Raw genomic sequence first — 25,131 nt, forward strand, 5'->3', positions numbered from 1 at the left:
CAAACCAGTCGCTTATTGCGATTTTTTTTTTTTTACCAAAAATATGTAGAAGAATACGTATTGGCCTAAACTGAGAAAAAAATGTGTTTTTTTTTAAATTGGGATATTTATTATAGCAAGAAGTAAAAAATATTGTATTTTTTTCAAAATTGTCGCACTTTTTTGTTTATAGCGCAAAAAATAAAAACCGCACAGGCGATCAAATACCACCAAAAGAAAGCTCTACTTGTGGGGAAAAAAGGACGTCAATTTTGTTTGGGAGCCACGTCGCACGACCGCGCAATTGTTAGTTAAAGCGACGCAGTGCCGAAAGCTGAAATTTCACCTGGGCAGGAGGGGGGTATATGTGCCCAGTAAGCAAGTGGTTAAAGAGCAAAAAAACATTTTTTAAAAGGTAACAATTGGCAAGTACATATGAATAAAGTTTTATGGATACAGCACTGTGAAATTGAATTCCCAATATGTTTCGCCCATATGTTGGCCTTCTTCAGGGGATGCTGTCCAATTAAAGGTACAAGCCTTCCAGGTCTCTTCAGATGTTAATCAAATCACTAGGAAAGGTCACAGGTGTCTGTCTGCATCAAGAGAACCGTGTGCTATGGGTGACCATAGGGGGCATTCAAGGTTTTGCAGTAAACTCAATAATACCAAACTCAATACCAAGGGACGTATGGTGTCTGTACAAGCCGATACTTATCTCTAAGGATGGCGTTTGGCGACAGCACATATGTCCCAAAGGTTCCATATGGGACATATGTGCTGTCGCCAAATGCCAGCCTTAGAGAAAAGTATCGGCTTATACAGACAGCATACGTCCCTTGGTATTGAGTTTACTGCAAAACCTTGTTTTTCTGGTCCTTGAATGCCCCCTATGGTCACCTATAGCACACAGTTCTCTTGATCCAGACAGACACCTGCGACATTTCCTAGTGATTTGATTAACATCTCAAGAGATCTGGAAAGGCTTGTACCTTTAATTGAACAGCATCCCCTGAAGAAGCCAGACATATGGGCGAAACATGTTGGGAACTCCATTTCACAGTGCTGTATCCATAAAACTTTATTGATATGTACTTGCCAATTGTTACCTTTTAACAATTTTTTATTTGCTCTTTAAATAAAAAATCTTTTATATATCATAGTTGATAATATTTAATCTCATTCTGCACCTTGAAAATCCAAATTTATCCTCTTGTATTTATCTAACCAAGGGATGTGGTGCTAATAATAAGTTGGTGCGCCTGTGGTTATAAAGTCCTTTTGCTCTATTTTACCCAGAAGAGCAAAGAATAAAAAATAAAAAAAACATGCCTTTTTGTTAAAACATACAATGGATGGACAGGTAGTTAACCTACGCTTACCCAATACTTACAATCTCATATGCTTTAAATGTGGCTCTAAGCTGCATGTAGTTCCTTGTTGCCAAGACAACATTAAACTCTGATTCTTCGGTACCCCATCGAGACTGTCCAGCCTAATAAAACAAATAAGATGCTAACAGAGAAATAATAAACACATTCTAATTCTTTTAGTCCAATTTTATCACATCCGGGACATTCAAATTATTATACAGGGTGGGCCATTTATATGGATACACCTCAATAAAATGGGAATGGTTGGTGATATTAACTTCCTGTTTGTGGCACATTAGTATATGTGAGGGGGGAAACTTTTCAAGATGGGTGGTGACCATGGCAGCCATTTTTAAGTTGGCCATTTTGAATCCAACTTTTGTTTTTTCAATAGGAAGAGGGTCATGTGACACATCAAAGTTATTGGGAATTTCACAAGAAAAACAATGGTGTGCTTGGTTTTAACGTAACTTTATTCTTTCATGAGTTATTTACAAGTTTCTGACCACTTATAAAATGTGTTCAATGTGCTCTCCAGTGACATGCGGCGAGTGCTACGCTGTGGGCTCTTGCTGAATGAAGCTAGGACAGCCACTGATGTTTCTTCATTAGACCCCTTTCACACTGGATACGCCTATAGTGGAGCGTTAAAATCGCGGTAAATTCGCGGTAAAACACCGCTATTTATATATCCCCTAGATTCCCAAAGTTGACAAACACTAGATACCGTAACTATTATTCCAACTCCAGCCTTACTTTGACAATTTCTCTTTGATAAGTGCATCCAATCCTGGTTACACCAAAACATTGTTGTTCATTGTACCCAACTTCTCCTCACCACTGTTTAAAGGGTACCAAAAAAAATGTACTTTTTTTTTTTTTACGTTTTGGATATAGTAGGCAAGGATTAAAGCCTCTCTCAGGTTTGTATTGCCATTTGTGTCCCAGCTAGGAAGATTCACCAATTCTATTTGTCCTGGTACAATTTTCACTGGGACTAAAAGTAAAGGGAAATTTTGAGTTGTCATTACAAAACAAGGAATAGAAGGAAGTCTTCCAATGGGACATCTGTCCAAGACGCGGTTTCCCTCACTTTGGAGAGAATTACTCTCATTCCTGTCTACGTGACAGGAAGTGAAGAGAAATCTTAACCACTTAAGACCCGGACCATTATGCAGGTAAAGAACCTGGTCCCTTTTTGCGATTCTGCACTGCGTCGCTTTAACTGACAATTGTGCGGTCGTGCGAAGTAGCTCCCAAACAAATGTGGCGTCCTTTTTTTCCCACAAATAGAGCTTTCTTTTGGTGGTATTTGATCACCTCTGTGGTTTTTATTTTTTGCACTATAAACAAAAAAAGAGCGACAATTTTGAAAAAAAAATCAATATTTTTTACTTTTTGTTATAATAAATATCCCCAAAAATATATAAAAACAATGTTTTTTTCCTCAGTTTAGGCCGATACGTTTTCTTCTACATACTTTTGGTAAAAAAAAATCGCAATAAGCGTTTATCGATTGGTTTGCGCAAAATTTATAGTGTTTACAAAATAGGGGATAGTTTTATTGCATTTTTATTAATATTTTTTTTTTTTTACTAGTAATGGCGGCAATCAGTGATTTTTTTTGTGACTGCAACATTATGGCGGACATATTGGACACTTTTGACACATTTTTGGGACCAGATGGTCACCAGTCATCTCTATGACCGTCGGAGGCCCAGGCGCAACGTTATGACATCACGCCCGGTACCCGGAAGTAAACAAAGCCGCAATCGCGGCTGTCGGCATGTGATCGGTTATTTTTTTTTACCAATTTCATGCTAGTAAGCCTGGAGGAGAGATGTGGGGGTCTCTCCATAAAGAGGACCTGTCACACTGATTCCTATTACAAGGAATGTTTACATTCCTTGTAATAGGAATAAAAGTGATAAAAAAAAATATGTAAAAAAATAAAGTGTAAAAATAAAAAGAATTAAGTAAAATAAAAAAATAAAAAAATGTTTCAAAACGCCCCTGTCCCCGTTATCTTGCACACAGAAGTGAACATGCATGCAGGTCCCACCCACATATGTAAACTCCGTTCAAACCCCACATGTGAGGTATCGTTGCGTGCGTTAGAGCGAGAGCAACAATTCTAGCACTAGACCCTCTGTAACTCGAAAATGGTAACCTGTAAAAAATGTTAAAGCGTCACCTATGGAGACTTTATGTACCAAAGTTTGGCGCCATTCCATGAGTGTGCGCAATTTTAAAGCATGACATGTTAGTTATCTATTTACTCGGCGTAACATCATCTTTTACATTAGACAAAAACATTGGGCTAACTTTACTGTTTTGTTATTTTTTAATTCATGAAACCGTTTTTTTTTCCCAAAAAAAAGCATTTAAAAAATTATTTGTGCAAATACCGTGTGAGAAAAAAAGTTGCAATGACCGCCATTTTATTCCCTAGGGTGTCTGCTAAAAAAAAAATATATATAATGTTTGGGGGTTCTGATTAATTTTCTAGCAAAAAAATTGTGATTTTTACATGAAGGAGAGAAGTGCCAAAATTGGCCCGGTAGTAAAGTGGTTAAATGGAATACGTTCATAGTGGGACACTGTCATTTCAGCGACATAAAGTTATTACTTACTTCATATAACCTTTGGGCATCCTCGCCAGCACGTTTTTCATTAATTTCTAGACCTTCATCGCGATTTGCCTACCAAGAAACAAAATGGACAATTATAAAATGACAAAATTAGCATCAATGAAACTTATGTTTACTTGACAATGAATTAATAAGGTTCATGGACAGCTCAATCTATCCAAAACCTAACATAATTATTCCTCCCCCACGTGCCCCTTCCCCTGATCTCTCTGTCCAAGTCGATGGCACATGATGGCACAATGATGATTAAAGAAATCATGTTGCCCAAATTGCAAGATATAGGAACTGATAGTGGTAAGTTTCCTTTATTCATGTGGTCATTTTTATGATCTATAGCTGGTCAAAAATGGTTGACACTACTAGAAAATTGGCAAAGTAGAGGCCCACCCAACCATCCTGGATCCCACAAGGCACAATACTGTGCTAGTGGTGTGTGCCAGGATGCATAGTCCATTACCCGTCACCAGATGTCAACATTATTGGTGGGAAAATCTTATGCCATGGTTACCTGCATAGTCCAAATGCTGATGCCACTTGTAGAAGCAGGTAGCCAAGGTGTTGTGTTGCATGTCATCTCCATGCCCCTCTTTCCCAAGATCTAGGTGTCCGTTTATGAAGCAGTGAAGATCCTTGGGATCACCACTGATCACAGCCCATAAACAGTTTATGAAACAGAGATAATCGGGGGAGAAGTGTTTGAATTTGTTTTCCCGCCGATTATCTCCACACACAGAGAAGTCTCATAGACTGACACAGAAACGGCCAGTTTATGAAGCTGCGATCTGAGAGCTTCACTGGTGATCTGAGTCAGAATTCACACTCCCCGATTCACCATCTCAGAGGCGGTGAAGGGGGGAGTGAAGAGGGAATCCCGGGGATTCTGAGGAGGAAGGAGGAAGATTTTTAACTTCCTTCTACCTCGTTCTGACCCCCCAACACTGTAACTATGTCCCCCTGTAATATTTATGTGTATACATATATATACATACATATATATAATGTGTACATGTATATATATATATATATATATATATAATGTGTGTGTATATACATGTATATACAATGTGTGTGTGTGTATACATATATATATATTACATAGTTGCCAACATTTGAAAAAAAATTCCAGGGACACTTTGCAGCACAGCTATTAATTAATTACCACACTCACTTCCCCGAAGCTCCACCCACTCCGCATAATTGTCAATACCAAGGGCCTGGCAGGGGATGGTGGGACTACTGCAAATGAAGTCATAAAGTTTCTATCTAGACCCCACACTCCCTCCAGTCAGCTCTCACCTCTCCTGGGCTGTCAGTCAGTCGGTCGGTGGGTCTCTGTCTCTCCTCTCTCTCTTCCTGTTTAGCCTGTCCGTGACGTCAGCGTCACGAGTAACCCGGGAGCGCCCCTACGTCACCGCCGCTGAGATGATTAAGAGATGAGTGGGCTGTGCGGCGGGCACTAGTGCAGAGATTTCCTGTCCGCGTTGTAGGGAGAGGGGCGGCACCTTGGATGCATTGCCCTCAATGGGGAGCGGTCTCCGGGAAGATGGCCGACACTGCTGAGCAGTCTCAGAGGGTAAATGTCGCTCTAGTGACAGAGACAGGGTAGAGGTTGATAAGCGGCTGCTGAACGGGTTTCGGTGCGATGTACAGAGACCTGGACACAGGCCTGCCGAGACCCAGAAGCCGCACCTGCCTTCCCCACTAGCCGGGACAAGTCCCGGCAGGCTAAATTAGCCGGGACTAGGTCCTATTTGACGGGACTGTTATTATGAAGGGGGACTTGTTTATTTTAATTACATTACCCACGCTGTCTGTCAGTGTACTGAGCGGTGATAATTTATCACTGCTCAATAAACTGACATCTCGGTTTTCCTGTGAATTTCTGGTACTGTAATCTCGTAAAGTCTCACGAGATTCCAGTATCGGGGGCTGTTCTCCAGTGTTTGAAGAGTTGGTAGACCACTTTACTCCTCCAAGGGTGAAGTGATCTTCTCTGCTTCATAAACCGGCACACAGGGGAGAAAAATCTCCACCGTGAATGCCGGAAAACGAAGCAGTGAATAGATTTCACTGCTTCATAAACGGACACCCTAATGTTTAATTTGCATTTTATTCCCCATTTTACTGTACAGAAAAAACTAAAGCCTCATACACACGATCGGACTTCCATATGACTTTTCCATGGATTTTGGTTCGAATGGGCATTGGCCATGAACTTGTTCTACATACACACGGCAGAACATTTTCAGCCAACTTTCACCAAATCACATGGTTTTTCATCTCTTTACCGCCACCCTTTGGGCAACTTCTGCTATTGTTGGCTCATCTTTAGCATTGATTCTGAGAATGCATGTTTGTACTTTGGACTTGTGTACACACGATCGGATTATCCTCCATCTGACATTTGTTGTCGAAAAGTTTGAGAGCATTCACAGCAAACATTTGTCCGATGAAAAACGGAAAACAATTGTCTGATGGAGCATACACACGGTCGGATTGTCCGATCAAACACGTCCGTCGGACCGTTGTTGTCAAAAAGTCAGATCGTGTGTATGGGCCTTTAGAATTAAGCAAGAGGAGTTCACAGAGTTCACAGCAAATTTAGCTGCAAAAATTCTGATCACTAAGGTTTGACGTTCCCCAGTGCGCATTTACCGCCTCTCTTACCAAAACAGTGCCGACAAATGTAACCACAGCTATTTTAGGTATTGAGACTGAAATCCTGAGAGTAAAGGAAAGCAAATGTCCCTTATAATACAGGCAAAGGGACCTGACTCATCTGTCTGGAGGGATGTTTTTAATAGAATGTCTTTCCCTATTCTTGTCTTTATTGAGATTGTCAAAAAAGTTTGTTTTAAGGGAAATTAGAATGGTTTGTAGTCAATTGTATGATTAAATATGTATATAACTAATAGGCTTACATAGAGGATATTTTTCCAAAACCAGTGGGCAATCTTTGTTAGAAATATAAATTTACCGTATTTATCGGGGTATTGCGTGCTCCGGCATATAGCGCGCACCCCTAAAGTGGACCCGCATTCCTGTGGAAAAAAGATTTTCGTACTTACAGTTTTGGTGTCTTGCGTGGCATCCATCGGCGGCCTCGTCGGGTCCGGCGTCCGTGTGCGGCTTAGGGTGTCCTCTTCGTCGGGTCCGGCGTCCTTCTGCGGCGTCCTCCCCGCTCGATCCCCGCTTTCCCACGCCGAGCCCAGTACACTCGTGTATAGTCAGGCAGGCTTGGCTACTCTCGCGCTCACGTCCTGTACGTCCAGGACGTGAGCGCGAGAGGAGCCGAGCCTGCCCGACTATACACGAGTGTACTGCGCTCGGTATATGCCGGCGCAGTATTCAAACTCGGCGCGGGAAAGCGGGTATCGGCGTATATCGCGCACCCACGATTTTGCCCTGATTTTCAGGGCAAAAAAGTGTGCGGTATACGCCGATAAATACGGTAATACAAAGTGCTTCCATGTCACTGTGTCTGTAGAGTAAAGTGGAACCTTGGATTACGAGCATAAGCCGTTAAAGGAGAATGCTTGTAATCCAAAGCACTGGCATATCAAAGCGAGTTTCCCCATAGAAGTCAATGGAAACAAACATAATTTGTTTTGCATTAACTTCTGCTGCATGCAATACCGCATGTGGCCAGAGGTGGGGGGCGTCGGAGAGCATCGTAAATGCTGCCCAACTGCAAGGTAAAATGTTCACATTTCCTGGAAGTTGGGCTTTAAGTCCCACCTCCTCTTAGCACTAAGCCCCATCCCCATCATTTAACTGTACTAAGCCTAGTACTTCCATTTGTTTTGTTTTTTTCGTTGAACCCAGCAGGTTCAACGACAAAAAAAACTGACAGCTCCGGTCAGAGCCGATGTACTAACAATCCGATGTTAGTACAGCAATCTCCCCTGCTGTTCTATTGTGTTCTAACAGGGAGGTGGCTCCCCCACCAGAACACTCCGGTCAGTGCTCTCAGCAATTGGCTGAGATCGTTGATCGGGAGACGGTCGGATGCTGGTTTTCTAGCATGCTCGTCCGACAGAAGCCAGCCAAATGGCCAGCTTCTGTTGGACCAGCTGCCATACACAGGCAGAATGACAGCCTGTTTTGATTAAACAGGCCGATGTCGCCCAACATTCGGGCCCGTGTGTACTAGGCTTTAGGTTAATGAATGGAGCTTAGCACCAAACAGTAGGGCTTAATCCGGGCTTGAGTAAAAGTTAAAGGGTCACTAAAGGAATTTTTTTTTTTTTAGCTAAATAGCTTCCTTTACCTTACTGCAGTCCCGGTTTCATGTCCTCATTGTTCGTTTTTGCTTTGATGTTGCTGTAAATCCTCTCTGTTCTGGACACTTCCTGGTTGTCTGTTTCCTGATCACCACAGTACTGGGAGATTTCTCACTTTGGTGACTAATCAAGGAGGTGTGTCTAAAACCCCTCAGCACCAATCCAGTTTCGTTTTGCAAAACCTTCACTGCCCTCTATTGGCTCTCTGGCTCTGTACATCAGAGAACCAGGAAACAACAGCAAAATCGAAACTAAACTGTAGGTACATTATATGATTGGTTTTTATCTATTTTGAATCATTTTTAAAAGGAATCAGTTAACTATTATGTCTCTATACCCTGTAAACAGTCATTTCAGCAACAATTTTTTTTTTCCTTTAGTGACCCTTTAACCATTTAAGGACCGGACCAATATGCTGCTAAATGGCCCAAGGGGTTTTTACAATTCGGCACTGCGTCGCTTTAACAGACAATTGCGCGGTCGTGCGACGTGGCTCCCAAACAAAATTCGCGTCTTTTTCTTCCCACAAATAGAGCTTTCTTTTGGTGGTATTTGATCGCCTCTGCGATTTTTATTATGTGCGCTATATACAAAAATAGAGCGACATTTTAAAAAAAAAAAATATATTTTTTACTTTTTGTTATAAGAAAAATCGAATAAACTAAATTTGAGTCAAACATTTAGGCCAAAATGTATTCAGCCACATGGCTTTAGTAAAAAAAAAAAATCGCAATAAAAAAAAAAAAAAAGCGACACTAATACAGCGATCAGAAAAATGATCGCTTAGTGACACTGGCAATAGGGAGTGAAAGGGTTAACTAGGGCGGTGATCAAGGGGTTAAAACTTTATTAGGGGGGGTACGGGGGCTACCCTGGACCTGACACTAACTGCCTGTCACACTGACACTAAATGCAGTGATCAGTACATATATGATCACTGCATTCAGTGACACTGTGACAGGGGGGTGGGGGTGATCGGGGGGGTTAATGTGCCTGCGTGTACTGGTGTCAGTGTAGTGTTGTGCAGACTCACTGTGTGATGTGATCTCTCCTCAGCGGCGGTTGAAAATACCGCCGAGAGGAGAGATCACATCACTTCCCTCTTCCTGTGTTTACACAGGCAGAGGATGTGACACACGGGGGAGCGCGCGGATTGGCTGGGAGCGATCCATAGGGGGCGGACAAAAACAAACAGCCGGCCCCTCATCCCGGATCGCTCGGACAGCCACGGGAACCACCGCATGTACCGAGGGGGGGGGGGGGGGTTGGGGGTCCCGATCGGACCCCCAACCCACGTCTAGGCAGGGACGTACAGGTACGTTCATGTGCCTGTCCGTGCCATTCTGCCAACGTAAATGTACATGCGGCGGTCCTTAAGTGGTTAAGACCCCATTAATAGCCCTAGCCTAGAATCCAAGAATCCAAGGGGTTCCTTATGATCAAATGGGAGATGTAGGCACCATAATGTGCCTGGACTTATGGTAACTTAGAAAAGTTTGGACCATTCCAGATTCACATTAAGAGCAAAGACTTTTTGTAGTGATACTCACAGAAACTTTCCTACATGCTGGCAATTTTCTGCCAAACGGTTTGGTATAATTTACCTGCAGCAGTGACACGAGAATCTTCTTGAAGTATCCGCTGGTATCACTTTTTACATCGTCCTCCAAGTCTCTGTCAAACACTAAGCAAAAATAAAAAATGTGTCAAATATGAAAAAAAAATTTAATTGCTGTCATTTAAAACGAAGAAAAATGTACTTACGCATCTTGTAGGATGCTTTTATGTTGCGTATTTGCTGGAAAAGAGAGAGAGAGATTGACATATTCCGAACTTGAAGATGATCTAAAAAATTACATGCTGGTAGTTGAATTAACTTCTGTCCCGTGGCGGCTGGTGTTCGAAATTTTGAGGGGAGCGGCAAACAAACCTGGTCCCCTCATTTGCGCCCCCCGACACTCGCATAAATCCCCCCCGCACTCGCTTACAATTACCCCCCCCCCCGGCGTTTGCATGATCAGGAAGGCAGCGATCCACTCGCACCACCCCCAGTGCTCGATCGATCAGGAAGGCAGCGATCCATGGCCTTATCTTATTCTGCAGTGGAGGTGCGGGGAGAAGGTTGCAGAGGGAAGAACCGGGGCTTTTGCTTCTCCTTCCGGGTAAACAGGGAGTGGGTTCTTCTGAGACCCAATTGGCCGGGAGTCCTAATGACTCCCTGGCCAATCGGGTCTCAGGAACCGCTTTCTGATTGGCTGGAAGGAGAAGCAGGAAGACATTAGCGAAAATGTATTTGCTAATGTCCCACCCTTTTTGAAGCCATATAGGCAGTGTCGGCCCAAGACATTGTGCTGCCTGGGACCAAGAATGACATGCTGCCCCCCCACCCCAGAAAAAAAATCACGCCAACCAAAAGGCCCCCATATTCATTATTTTATATCATGATAACTAAAGGGGACCCGTCATGGCTCTATACATGTATAAAGGAGTATAAATAGGACCTCTCATTGCTCTATACATGTATAGGAGTATCAAGAGGACCTGTCATGGCTCTATACATGTATAGGAGTATAAAGAGGACCTGTCATGGCTCTATAAATGTATATAGGACTATAAAGAGTACTTGACATGGCTCTATACATGTATAAAGGAGTATAACAAGGGCCTGTCATGGCTCTATAGATGTATAAAGAGAACCTGTCATGGCTCTATACATGTATAAAGAAGTATAAAGAGGACCAGTCATGGCTCTATACATGTATATAGAGGACCTGTCTAGACTCTTTACATGTAAAGGAATATAAAGAGGACCTGCCATGGCTCTATAAATGTATATAGGAGTATAAAGAGGACCTGTCATGGCTCTATACATGTATAAAGGAGTATAACGAGGGCCTGTCATGGCTCTATAGATGTATAAAGAGGGCCTGTCATGGCTCTATACATGCATATAGGCGTATAAAAGGACCTGCCATGGCTCTATACATGTATCCAGGAGTATAAAGGGACCTGTGAATTGCCGGCGGCCACAATGTCTTTTGCGCAAACTAATCAATGTACGCTAATTGTGTTGTTTTTTTTTGGTACCAAAAATATGTAGAAGAATACATATTGGCCTAAACTGAAGAAAATAGTTTATTTTTCTAAATTTTGGGGATATTTATTATAGCAAAAAGTTAAAAAATATATATATATTTATAGCACAAAAAATAAAAACCGCAGAGGTGATCAAATATCACCAAAAGAAAACTCTATTTGTGGGAAAAAAAGGACATCAATTTTATTTGGGTAGTGGAGCTGGCAGAATGGGCTGGCGGGCATCAGTATGCTGCCCCCCTAAAAGTTCTGCCTGGTACCCATGGTACCACCCGGTCCCATCATAGGGCCGGCCCTGCATATAGGCTCTAATCACGTGCTTCCAAAAAAAAAAAACACATTGAAATCCATGCATCCGGCACCCTGCAAGGCGATTAGGGTGTGGGTGCATGGATTAGGGGGGCTGTGCCCCTAATGAGCGGGTCGCCACTGGTTCTGTCTAAATTGGCCACTGTTCATTTGACAGAGAAATTGGGTAGTCTTAGATGGACATATTTTAAATGGACTTAGGACTTGTTCATTATAGTGTGGTGCGAAACTGGAAAAACACCATTCACCGCCAGGGCACATAGTAAACTAATCTCAAACATAAACAGAATGCACTTGAAAGCCGGGATACTTTTGCCTATCAACACAAGCTCTTTGACAAAGGCCCTCGAAAGATGGTAGTAGTTGGGTCCATACCGTACCTGGTTGTCCCTTGTACAGAGGATTTGAACCAGCACCGACTCCTTTGTTCCAGCCCCCTTCATTGCTTTCCTCAGCTCTCTAGCGTCAAACTCACAAGGCCGGTCCAGCAGTGCCAGGACGGTCTTCTCAAAGTTTCCACTCAATTCACTCTTCAACACGCTTTCTAATTCCTAGAAAATCAAGAATTATTTAAAAAAAAATCTACAGGTAATATCTAAGGAATTCAGTGAGTTGCTAAACTTTTATGATCATTCAATTAGGGAGATTTATCCTGTAGAGCAGGAGGGGCAGATCCACGTACCTGCGCGTAATCTTCCGCCGGGCGCAGCGTATCTAAGATACACTACGCCGCCGCAACTTATTTTTTTTATTTCGAATCCACAAAGAATTTGCGCCGTAAGTTACGGCGGCGTAGTGTATCTTTGGCGGCGTAAGGGCGCAGAATTCAAATGGATGTAATGGGGGCGTGTTTTATGTTAATACGTTGTGACCCGACGTAAACAACGTTTTTTTTAACTGCGCATGCACCGTCCGTGGGGGTATCCCAGTGCGCATGCTCGAAATTAACCCAGAACAAGCCAATGCTCACGACGGTGAAGTCATTCTACGCAAATCCCTATTCGCGAACGACTTACGCAAACGACATAAAAAATTCTAAAATTTACACGGGAACGCCGGCCATACTTAACATTGAATACGCCTCATAACAGCAGCTTTAACTATAAGCCGGAAAAAGCCGAACGAAAACGACGTAAAAAAATTCGCCGGCCGGACGTACGTTCGCCGTAAATAGCTAATTTGCATACTCGACGCGGATTTCGACGGTAACGCCACCTAGCGGCCGCCAAAATATTGCACCTTAAGATCCGACGGCGTACTAAGACGTACGCCTGTTGGATCCCTCCGAGATGCCGTCGTATCTTGTTTTGTAGATACAAAAAAAAGATACGACGCGGGAATTTTAAAATTACGTTGGCGTATCAATAGATACGCCGGCGTAATCCTTTTGTGGATCTGCCCCGGAGTCTCCAAACTTTTCAAACAAAGGGCCAGCTTATTGTCCTTTACACTTTAGGAGGGCCGGATTGTGTCCATCGGGGGGCAGAAAATGTCCCAGGCCTGGCATCAGTGAGAATAAATATGGCCTCAGGGTTGGTGGTCAATAGGAGGAGGAGTAGTGCCCCACACAGGCTGACAGATAACACTGAGAACTCCATTTAATGGCCAATCTGCAAATCTCTACATTAAAGTATAAAGGAGAAAGATTTGGGACTTTATATGAAACATGCGGCCAGGGAGACATCTTACCTGTCCTGGGTGCCCCAGATGTCGGCAGCCAAGGCTGATCCGTTCCTCGGTCCTCGGATGCTGCCGCCGCCATCCTGGGTGAGGGAATCAGGAAGTGAAGCGTTGGGGCTGCACGTCCTAACTGGTCCCGCTGTATTCTGGGACCTGTGTGATTCCCAGAAGACAGTGGGGGGGCGTGACCCCTGCGGGAGTCTATGCCCGGAAGTGGATGCAGATACCTGTCTTAGACAGGTATCTGCACCCCCCTCCCCCTGAAAGGTGCCAAATATGACACCGTAGGGGGGAGGGTTCTGAAAGCGGAGGTTCCATTTTTGTGTGGACCTCCGCTTTAACATGATAACATAATAACCAACATAGTAAAATAGGAAAGCTTTATTCCATGACATAATACATAGTAATATGATAGCATAATGGCATAATAACACAATAGTAGCATTATAAAAACACCAGACTAATTGCTGCGTATCTCCACAGTAAAACATAATATAAATTGGTATGATCCAATAAAACATAATATTGGCAACAGTTATAAGACATATAACGGGGGTGGGGGACATCTAATAGCGTTGATGCGTTTCGTGGCTGTAATGTCAATCTTCAGGAGCAGATGCAGGATAGATGTCTATAAAATGTTAAAAATACATATTAAATTGAATAATTATATAGAAAAAATTGATATAGAGGAATGAGTCTCCCACTCATACTTACATACCAAATATGAGTTGCCCATGCCCATGCCCAGACTTATATTTGATTTGTCAGTATGAATGGGGGACTCATTCCTCTATATCAATTTTTTCTATATACCGTATTTATCGGCGTATACCACGCACTTTTTTGCCCTGAAAATCAGGGCAAAAACGTGGGTGCACGATATACGCCAATACCCGCTTCCCGCGCCGTGTTTGAATGCCTGCGCCGACATATACCGAGCGCAGTACACTCGGGTACATTTGGCCAGGCACGGCTTCGCTCGTAGTCACGCTCTGTGACGTTTATGCGTGAGAAGCCGAGCCTGGCCGAATATGCCCGAGTGTACTGCGCTCGGTATACGTCGGAGGAGGCTTCAAACTGAGAGCGGGAAGCGGGGATTCGACATGAAGACAGTGCGGGAGAAGCCGGGAGGACACCACCGAGGCCGCAGACGGACGCCGGACCGGACGAGGCCGCCGATGGACGCCGGGCAAGACACCAAAACTGTAAGTAGTAAAATGTAATAAAATGTTTTTTTACAGGGTCAAAATTAGGGGTGTGCACTATACGCCGGAGCGCGCAATACCCCGATAAATACGGTAATTTCCCAATTTAATATCTATTTCTAACGTTTTATAGACCTTAATCTATCCTGCATCTGCTCCTGAAGAGTGGCATTACAGTTACGAAATACGTCGAGCTATTAGATGCTCCCTCCCCTGTTATATATCTTACAACTGTTACCAATATTATGTTTCAGTGGATCATACCAATTAATATCATGTTTTACTGTGGAGATACGCAGCAATTAGTCTGGTGTTTTTATTATGCTACTATTGTGTTATTATGCCATTATGCTATCATATTACTATGCATTATGTCATGGAATAAAGCCTTCCTATTTAACTATGCTGGTTATTATGTTATCATGTTAAGATATATGGTCATAATCTATGGTATACTCACCAGACACTACTATGGTATTATGCTGTGATGCCTCCCTGGCCGCATGTTTCATATAAAGTTCCAAATCGTGCTACTTTATAATTCGGAAATAGAGGTACATTCAATTGGCCTCATATAAAGTCCCAAACCCTTGTCCCCTTTTTCCTCTACATTAACGTGACTTAGTCTGATTATTTACAGCACTTCTGGGCCTGTGGTTTAAAAGAATTGAAGCCAGACCCAGCCAGGCAACTAGAATTTAAAAAAGAGGGGCAGCAATGGCAGTCTCCATACTTTTCTTATGACAGAGTCACTTTAAAATGGAGTTACACCCAAAAATGGAACTTCCGCTTTTTCGGTTCCTCTCCCCCTTCCGGTGTCACATTTTGCACCTTTCAGGGGGAGGGGGGAACAGATACCTGTCTAATAAAGTTATTTTGCTTCCACTTTGGGCATAGATACCCGAGCGACCCGCAGGTATCTTTGCCACTTCCGGCACCTTTTCTGTCCCCCCAAGCTGTCTTTTTGAGACACACAGGTTCCAGAAGACAGCAGGGACCAGTGGGACCGCACAGTGCGAGTCGCTTCACTTCCTGTTTCCCTTGCTGAAGATGGTGGCGGCAGCACCCAACTGCTGAGGGATCGATCGGCTTCAGGTGTCGACATCGCGGGCGCCCTGGACAGTTAAGTGTCCTTATTTTAAAAGTCAGCAGCTTCAGTATTTGTAGCTGCTGACTTTTAAAAAATAAAAAATCGGCGGACCTCTGCTGTAAGGGCTTATTTACCCCAGAACACATTATAACATGTGTAATGACACGGATTATAACATGTGTTATAGTAATGCATGGTGGTAATCAGAGCTTTTTTTCTCAGAAAATAGGTGCAGGAACTCAACCACGACCCCGTTCAGATTTCACAAACAGTAGAAGGGTCTTAAAGGGGCATTAAATACCAGGATTGCATTACATACAGAGTGCAGAGTTCAGGTGGTTACACACAGAGTGCAGAGCTGTCACTTGTAAACACAGAAACCAGACTTCTGTGTTTACGAGTGATTGTGGTGAGCAGGCACCAAAGGGTCTGAGCCAGAGGTGGTGGAACTGAGTTCCCCCAAGTTCCCCCTGAAAAAAGCCCTGGTGGTAATGCACTATTGATGTGCCTTGCCATTTAAAGGTCAATGCTCATCTACAGTGCATTGTAATGCTCCTGCCTTATAGCACACCACAACACACAGATGCATTTGCTATAAATGCTATAAAGAAAATCATGCAGGGCCTTTTTTTGTGTTTTCAAGTGTGTTAAGAGCTCATTCAAAATGGACTACATAAGGCAACAAGCCTAAACACAAGAAAACGCATACACTGCGGTATACTGCATTATGGTATGAATCGACCCTAGAGATAATGACAAAAATATAAAATGCAAAAGGTTGTACAAATGTAAGTGTCATATTAAATTAAGGTAAATGCTGAAACATTAGTTCATCATATGTGTTCACTAATCATTCACAGTACTTCTCCTTTAGTGAATTCCCAGAATACCGTAGCAGTCTATTATTGTGCAAAGTGGGGCTGTAAACTGACCAATCTTGTAATATAAAAAGCTGCAGCTTTACCAAATACAGTATTTATCGGCGTATACCGCGCACTTTTTTGCCCTGAAAATCAGGGCAAAATCGCGGGTGCGCGGTATACGCCGATACCCGCTTTCCCGCCCTGAGTTTGAATACTGCGCCGGCATATACCGAGCGCAGTACACTCCTGTATAGTCGGGCAGGCTCGGCTCCTCTCGCGCTCACATCCTGGACGTACAGGACGTGAGCGCGAGAGAAGCCGAGCCTACCCAACTATACACGAGTGTACTGCGCTCAGTATATACCGGCGCAGTATTCAAACTCGGGGCAGGAAAGCGGGGATCGAGCGGGGAGGACGCAGCAGAAGGACGCCGGACCCGACAAGGGGACACCCGAAGCCGCAGACGGACGCCGGACCCGACGAGGCCGACGATGGACGCCGCACAAGACACCAAAACTGTAAGTACTAAAAAAATTTTTACAGGAATGTCGGGTCCACTTTAGGGGTGCACGCTATACGCCGGAGTGCGCAATACCTTGAGAAATACGGTACTTTTTTTTTTTTACCCCTTTGACTTAGGACAGGGATATGCAATTAGCGGACCTTCAGCTGTTGCAGAAAGTCCCATGAGGCATAGCAAGACTTTGACAGCCACAAGCATGACACCCAGAGGCAGAGGCATGATGGGACTTGTAGTTTTGCAACAGCCGGAGGTCTGCTAATTGCTTATCCCTGACTTAGAAACTATTGGGGTGAAATGCGTTAGCAGGAATAGTAGGGTCTGGGCGGAGGCATTATGCTCTATCTACAGGATACAATGGATAAAAGGTTGAATAAGGGGAAAAAAAGGGATTTGGCAGAAGTGCAGCATGCATTTTTTATTACAAGTATATTTTCCTGGGAAAAGGACAACCCTCATCCACAGCAACGCAGCCAGAGGTTACAGGTCTTCCCTGAGCGGTACCCTTTGCAGATAACTTTTATAACATCTTTGAAGATAACTCTGAACAATATCTCCAGTATATTGTAAAAGACAGTTACTCTACCTTTCCATACATTGCCTTGTACTTCTGCTTAAGTTCATGCCGCTGTTGTGAGGACCTATTTGCCAGCACTTCAATAATGGCTTTTTCATCAGTTCCTGTAATGGGAGACAAAACATTTTAATTGGAAACATTTTAGGAAAATAGAGAAAACCCGAAATAAAAAAAAGTTTGCATTATGTGAAAGTCTTAGGCCTCGTACACACGATAGGATAGCCAGAGGACAACGGTCTGAAGGACTGTTTTCATCAGTCCAAACTGATCGTGTATAGGCCCCAGAGGTTATTTAACCCTAGGTTAAAAAAATGACAACTTGCTTTAAAATTTTACCTATGGACTGGTAACCAATAGGTCAAAACCGATCAAGTCGACGCATGCTTGGAAGCATTGAAGATGTTTTTTTTCAGCACGTCGTTGTGTTTTACGTCACCGCGTTCTGACCCGCGCGGTTTATTGACTGATGGTGTGTATGCACGACGGACCATCAGTCAGCTTCATCGGTTAACCTAAGACAACGGTCCTTCAGACAGTTGTCCTCTGGCTATCCTATCGTGTGTACGAGGCCTAAAATTGTTGGGCCAAATCCAATTAAGTTACACTGCCGCAAATTTCCTAAGTTAGGTGCCGATCCACAACACACTTACATGGAAATTTGCGGCGGTGTAACTCAAATCCGTCCGGCGCAAGGCCGAATCTAATGGGGCGAGTCCCATTTAAATTAGGCGCGCTCCCGCGCCGGACGTACTGCGCATGCTCCGTCGGGTAACTTACCCGACGTGCATTGCGCTAACTGACGTCGCTCCGACGTCATTTGCTTAGACGGTAACGTAAATGGCGTCCAGCGCCATTCAAGGACGTCTTACGCAAACGACGTAGAGTTTGAATTTTTGACGCGGGAACGACGGCCATACTTAATAGGGCTTAGTCAAATAGGACTCAGCCCTATTTTTACACGGGGTAACTCTACGTAAACGACGTAGCATAGAGCGACGGGCCCGTCGGAGCGTTCGCGGATCGCCGTAAGTGTTCATTTGCATATTCTAGGCCGGCCGCAATGGCCTCGCCACCTAGCGGCCGGCCTAGAATTGCATCCTTAAGATCCGACAGTGTAATTCAATTACATATGTCAGATCTTCTGTCTATCTCTTGGAAACTGATTCTGTGGATCAGTTCCAAAGATAGAAACAGGGATACGCCGGCGTATCCCTTTTGTGGATTACCCCCTTTATTCTTATGTAAAATTAAACAAAGTCATACAGAAGCTAAAGGGGTGCAAAGTGTATGTAGGATTTTGTTTCTAAATGTGGATACAGCAAAGAAAGGTTGGAACAACTGTTAAATAAGGCCCGGAGTGAGAGAAAATAAAATGAAAGATAGTGCAGGGCCGGCATGACAGTGTGAGACGGGGAAGCAACTATGGGGTTCTGACCTGATCGGATTTTGAACTGATGGTGTGTACACACATCAGACCATCAGGCCACTTCAGCGGTGAACCGATGAAAACTGTCCGTCGTTTCATTCTCATCGGTTTTGTCCGACCGTGTGTACGGGGCCTTAGGGAACCCTAGGAGATCTGGTTGAAAATGGCTGCTCTAACTGATCTTTCTTTCTAAAGTAACCCACAATCCACGTTAGTGCCCAACAAAACTATATTCAGTTAAGTTGGTCCTTGTACTATGTGTCTTTTGGTAAAGAATATTGTACAAACAGGTCATATGGTGTGACTGGCCTAATCACTTGACCTAATGATTTTACTAACAGTGGGAGGATCTTAAAGGTGCACTAAATACCAGGGCCCAGATCCACGAAGAACTTATGGCGGCGTATCTATTGATACGCCGCCTAAGTTGTACGATGCGCCGGCGTATCTTTGTTTTGTATTCACAAAACAAGATACGCCTGAATGTGGGCTAGATCCGACTGACGTACGTCTTAGTACGCCGTCGTATCTTAGGTGCATATTTACGCTGGCCGCTAGGTGGCGCCTCCGTTGATTTCTGCGTAGAGTATGCAAATTAGCTAGATAAGCCGATTCTCAGAACGTACGTCCGCCTGGCGCATTTGTTGCCTTTTTAAGTTGAAGCACCCAGCTGGATCTAGTACCCTGGCACTTCCTCATATACTGTATGTAACTCTGCATCTCTCACTCGCAGGGAGATCATCTAGTGGGGGTGTCTGCATCTGCACTGGACCCTGGGCACCTGCAGGTAAAAATTTGTATTACTACAGTGGGGATCGAAAGTTTGGGCACCCCAGGTAAAAATGTGTATTAATGTGAATAACGAAGCCAAGGAAAGATGGAAAAACCTCCAAAAGGCATCAAATTACATATTAGACATTCTTATAATATGTCAAAAAAAGTTAGATTTTATTTCCATCATTTACACTTTCAAAATTACAAAAAAATAAAAAATGGCATCTGCAAAAGTTTGGGCACCCTGCAGAATTTATAGCATGCACTGCCCCCTTTGCAAAGCTGAGACCTGCCAGTGTCATGGATTGTTCTCAATCATCGTCTGGGAAGACCAGGTGATGTCAATCTCAAAGGTTTTAAATGCCCAGACTCATCTGACCTTGCCCCAACAATCAGCACCATGGGTTCTTCTAAGCAGTTGTCTAGAAAACTGAAACTGAAAATAGTTGACATTCACAAAGCTGGAGAAGGCTATAAGAAGATAGCAAAGCGTTTTCAGATGTCAATATCCTCTGTTCGGAATGTAATTAAGAAATGGCAGTCATCAGGAACAGTGGAAGTTAAAGCAAGATCTGGAAGACCAAGAAAAATATCAGACAGAACAGCTCGCAGGATTGTGAGAAAAGCAATTCAAAACCCACGTTTGACTGCACAATCCCTCCAGAAAGATCTGGCAGACACTGGAGTTGTGGTACACTATTCCACTATAAAGAGATGCTTGTACAAATATGGTCTTCATGGAAGAGTCATCAGAAGAAAACCTCTTCTACGTCCTCACCACAAAAATCAGCGTTTGAACTTTGCAAATGAACATATAGACAAGCCTGACGCATTTTGGAAACAAGTTCTGTGGACCGATGAGGTTAAAATATAACTTTTTGGCCGGAATGAGAAAAGGTACGTTTGGAGAAGAAAGGGCACAGAATTTAATGAAAAGAACCTCTGTCCAACTGTTAAGCATGGGGGTGGATCAATCATGCTTTGGGGTTGTATTGCAGCCAGTGGCACAGGGAACATTTCACGAGTAGAAGGAAAAATGGATTCAATAAAATTTCAGCAAATTTTGGATGGTAACGATGCCATCTGTGAAAAAGCTGAAGTTAACCACTTAAGGACCGGACCAATATACAGCTAAATGACCCAAGGGGTTTTTACAATTCGGCACTGCGTCGCTTTAACAGACAATTGCGCGGTCGTGCGACGTGGCTCCCAAACAAAATTGCCGTCCTTTTTTCCCCACAAATAGAGCTTTCTTTTGGTGGTATTTGATCACCTCTGCTGTTTTTATTTTTTGCACTATAAACAAAAATAGAGCGACAATTTTGAAAAAAATGCAATATTTTTTACTTTTTGCTATAATAAATATCCCCCAAAAACATATCTAAATTTTTTTTATTCCTCAGTTTAGGCCGATACCTATTCTTCTACATATTTTTGGTAAAAAAAAATCGCAATAAGCGTTTATCGATTGGTTTGCGCAAAATTTATAGCGTTTACAAAATAGGGGATAGTTTTATTGCATTTTTATAAAAAAATATTTTTTACTACTAATGGCGGCGATCGGCGATTTTTTTCGTGACTGCGACATTATGGCGGACACTTCGGACAATTCTGACACATTTTTGGGACCATTGTCATTTTCACAGCAAAAAATGCATTTAAATTGCATTCTTTATTGTGAAAATGACAGTTGCAGTTTGGGAGTTAACCACAAGGGGGCGCTGAACTTGTTAGGCTTCACCTAGTGTGTGTTTACAACTGTAGGGGGGTGTGGCTGTAGGACTGACGTCATCGATTGTGTCTCCCCTATAAAGGGGATGACACAATCGATGCGCCGCTACAGTGAAGCACGGGGAAGCCGTGTTTACATACGGCTCTCCCCGTTCTTCAGCTCCGGGGAGCGATCGCGACGGAGCGGCTATAAACGAATAGCCGCGCCGTCGTCCCGGATCGCTCCCCGAGGGGATCCGACCACCGCATGTAGCGGTGGGGGTCCCGATCGGACCCCCGACCCATGTCTAGGCAGGCACGTACAGGTACGTTGATGTGCCTGTCCGTGCCATTCTGCCGACGTATATCTACATGCGGCGGTCGGGAAGTGGTTAAAGAGAGGATGGCTTCTACAAATGGATAATGATCCTAAACACACCTCAAAATCCACGGGGGATTAGATCAAGAGGCGTAAACTGAAGGTTTTGCCATGGCCTTCACAATCTCCTGACCTCAACATAATTGAAAATCTATGGATAGACCCAGGGCTCAAGTCCTGCGGGAACGTGTGGGAACGGCGTTCCTGCACTTTTTTCACAGCAGGAACGCAGTTCCCTTTGCAGACTAGAGCAGCCGAGCCGCCCGAGCCGCCCGAGCCAATCCTTCACTAAGCGGCGATGCCCAGCTCGAGTCACTGCTTAAAGTTCTTTCTAAATCCCGCGATAACTTGCGGCAGACCTCCGCAATATCTCCTGGGAAAAATGACAAAAGCTCCCAGGAGACATTGCGGCATCGAGGAAGTGACGGAATACCCGCACACTACCTGATGAATCCATATACCGAAAACGGCCAGTAACATAAAGGTTTACTAAGGTACAGTGGATCTGAAAAAAACAAAAAACATGCGGTTTATTAATTAAGCATATGAGCGTATCATTTTTTTTTTTTGGTGGGGGAATGGATCTTGGGTGGGAGTTCCCACACTTTTTTCCCCAGGACTTGACCCCTGGATAGACCTTAAAAGAGCAGTGCGTGACAGACAGCCCAGAAATCTCAAAGAACTGAAAGACTTTTGTAAGGAAGAATGGGAAAAGATACCTCAAACAAGAATTGAAAGACTCTTGGCTGGCTACAAAAAGCGTTTACAAGCTGTGATACTTGCCAAAGGGGGCAGAACAAAATATTAACTCTGCAGGGTGCCCAAACGTTTGCAGACGCCATTTTTTTTTTTCTGTAATTTTGAAAGTGTAAATGATGGAAATAAAATCTAACTTTTTTTGACATATTATAAGAATGTCTAATCTGTAATTTGATGCCTTTTGGAGATTTTTCCATCTTTCCTTGGCTTCGTTATGCACATTAATACAAATTTTTACCTGGGGTGCCAAAACTTTCGATCCCCACTGTACCTTGTTCCCATCCTGGGAGCCTTTAGGAGACAAACTGTCACTTATAAACACAGAAGCCAGACTTCTGTGTTTACAAGTGATAGTGGTGAGCAGGGAGCAGAGGGTCTGAGCCAGAGGTGGTGGAACTAAGTTCCACCAAGTTCCAGCTGAGAAAAAAAGCCCTGGCTTTCAGAATTCAGTGCAGGAAGTCAAGAAAGCCATTGGCTACACTTACCCAGTCCTTTACAGGCCTTGTGGATTTTTTTGGCATCACGTTCTGCATCAAAATCATGATGAGTCCGAATGGTTGGCTAAAAAAAAAAAAGAATGGGAAGAATTAATATAAAATGTTGTAATCTGTAGCAATGTTAAACATTTTAGCTGTTTTAAAAATCTGAAAAAAGGGATGGACAAAATTGACAGTTTTATTTTTACCTCAAAATGTGTTGAAACATCTGAACATTTTAGCAAAATTGCCAAAATAGGTCAATGGACAGACACAATTAAACTTGACCTGAACTTAAAGTGATTGTAAAGGTAAATGTAAAAAAAATAAAAATAACAAACATGTCCATACTTAACTGCCTGTGCAATGGAATTGCATTGAGTGGCCGCAAAGCTCCTCTTTTCGGGTCCCCGCCGGTGCTACTAGCCCCTCCCCTCTGTCCAGTGCTCCCAATGGAAACTGATTTCCATGGGGGAACTTGTGTGTAGAGGTAGACCGATATGGGTTTTTCTCTGGCCGATACCGATGCCGATATTTAGAAATCACGACGGCCGATAGCCGATTTATGATGCCGATTTTTTTGGGCCGATATGTTAAGCCGATTTTTCAGGCGCTTTTGGGCTAAACAGTAAAGTTAGCCCATATTTATTTTTTTTCAACCAAAAGTTTTCATTACCTGTTTTTGTGTAATATATATATATATATATATATATATATATATATATATATATATATATATATATATATATATATATATATATATATATAGATAATGTAATACACAAAAACAGGTAATGAAAACTTTTGGTCGGAAAAAAAAAAAATATGGGCTAACTTTACTGTTTAGTTTTTTTTTTTTTATTTGTTAAAGTATATTTTTTCCCCAAAAAATGTGTTTGAAAGACCGCTGCGCAAATACCGTGTAACATTAAATATTGCAGCAATCGCTATTTTATTTCCTAGGGTCTCTGCTAAAAAAAAATATATAATGTTTGGGGGTTCCAAGTAATTTTCTAGCAGAAAATACAGGATTTTTACTTGTAAGCAACAAATGTAAAAAAAGATTTAGCCTTTAAATGGTTAAACTGAGAATTCTCCTACACGGAGTTCAGTTAATTGATAAGTAGCAACATTGTATATCTTTTCTCAAACTTGGCAGTCTGCCCAGGAGAGAGAGAGAAGGTCTTCTACGGGAAGCACTTGCATTGACTTGTATTGCAGAAGCTTTTTGCAAGTCGCGGTGCTGAACTTATCAATCGGCTTTTTTAAAGCAGAAATCGGCCGATGCCGATTAATTTAAAAACGCCAAATATCGGCCGATATATCGGCCAACCGATATATCGGTCGACCTCTACTTGTGTGTGTTTGCACCCGAGCCCCACTGCTGCGTCCATTGATACAGACAGCAGGACTCGTCCCCGCCCCCTGCTCCCTCATCACTGGCTTTGATTGACAACACTAGGAGCCAATGGCTCCCCATGCCCCAGCAAAGCCAGGGAGACCCGGAAGTGAGGGGAGAGAAGATCTGCAGAACGAATGAGGGCTCGGGTAAGTAAAAGGGGGGTAAGGGGGGTGCAAGGAATGCATTAAGGTAAAAAATGTTTAGGCTTTACAACCATTTTAATGAAAAATTTAATTTTGTCTTGCATTACTTTTGAAAAACATCAGCACAATCCTGTTCTGTAACCTCATCACTGTATATATGCAGTTTGTGATTGTGACCGAGGTGTGGGTAGAACAGAACACACACAGACAGCAAGAGGGATTTTAGGGCCCCTGACCAAGGGGCTCTTTATTTTGGGGAGGCTAAAAAACAGAGAGTCAGATAAGGGAAGGCCACATGGCAATACCTCCAACACCGTGACAGCCATGCAAAAATATAACAGGATGGCAATAGGGCACATCAAGGGATAAGTCCAGAATCACAGGGCACAATCCGGGCTCAGTGAGTAGCAGGTCACAATCCATTATAGCAAAA

The 25,131-nt window shown here is 43.2% G+C and overlaps 1 protein-coding gene across 1 annotated transcript in view; it reads right to left on the minus strand.

Annotated features, from left to right (window-relative positions):
* The window catches only part of ANXA13 (annexin A13), a 65,602-nt gene that overhangs the window by 24,168 nt on the left and 16,303 nt on the right, over positions 1 to 25,131 (minus strand). Inside the window, exons 2-8 of the mRNA XM_040354931.1 lie at positions 23,163 to 23,238; positions 17,639 to 17,733; positions 12,072 to 12,242; positions 10,051 to 10,084; positions 9,891 to 9,970; positions 3,986 to 4,054; positions 1,373 to 1,474 (exon numbers count right to left, since the gene is read on the minus strand). Coding sequence (XP_040210865.1) covers positions 1,373 to 1,474; positions 3,986 to 4,054; positions 9,891 to 9,970; positions 10,051 to 10,084; positions 12,072 to 12,242; positions 17,639 to 17,733; positions 23,163 to 23,238 — 627 coding nt within the window. The remainder of the gene's footprint in view (positions 1 to 1,372; positions 1,475 to 3,985; positions 4,055 to 9,890; positions 9,971 to 10,050; positions 10,085 to 12,071; positions 12,243 to 17,638; positions 17,734 to 23,162; positions 23,239 to 25,131) is intronic.

The sequence above is a fragment of the Rana temporaria genome, chromosome 5 (genome assembly GCF_905171775.1).
Source record: "Rana temporaria chromosome 5, aRanTem1.1, whole genome shotgun sequence".
NCBI classification, from domain to species: Eukaryota; Metazoa; Chordata; class Amphibia; order Anura; family Ranidae; genus Rana; species Rana temporaria.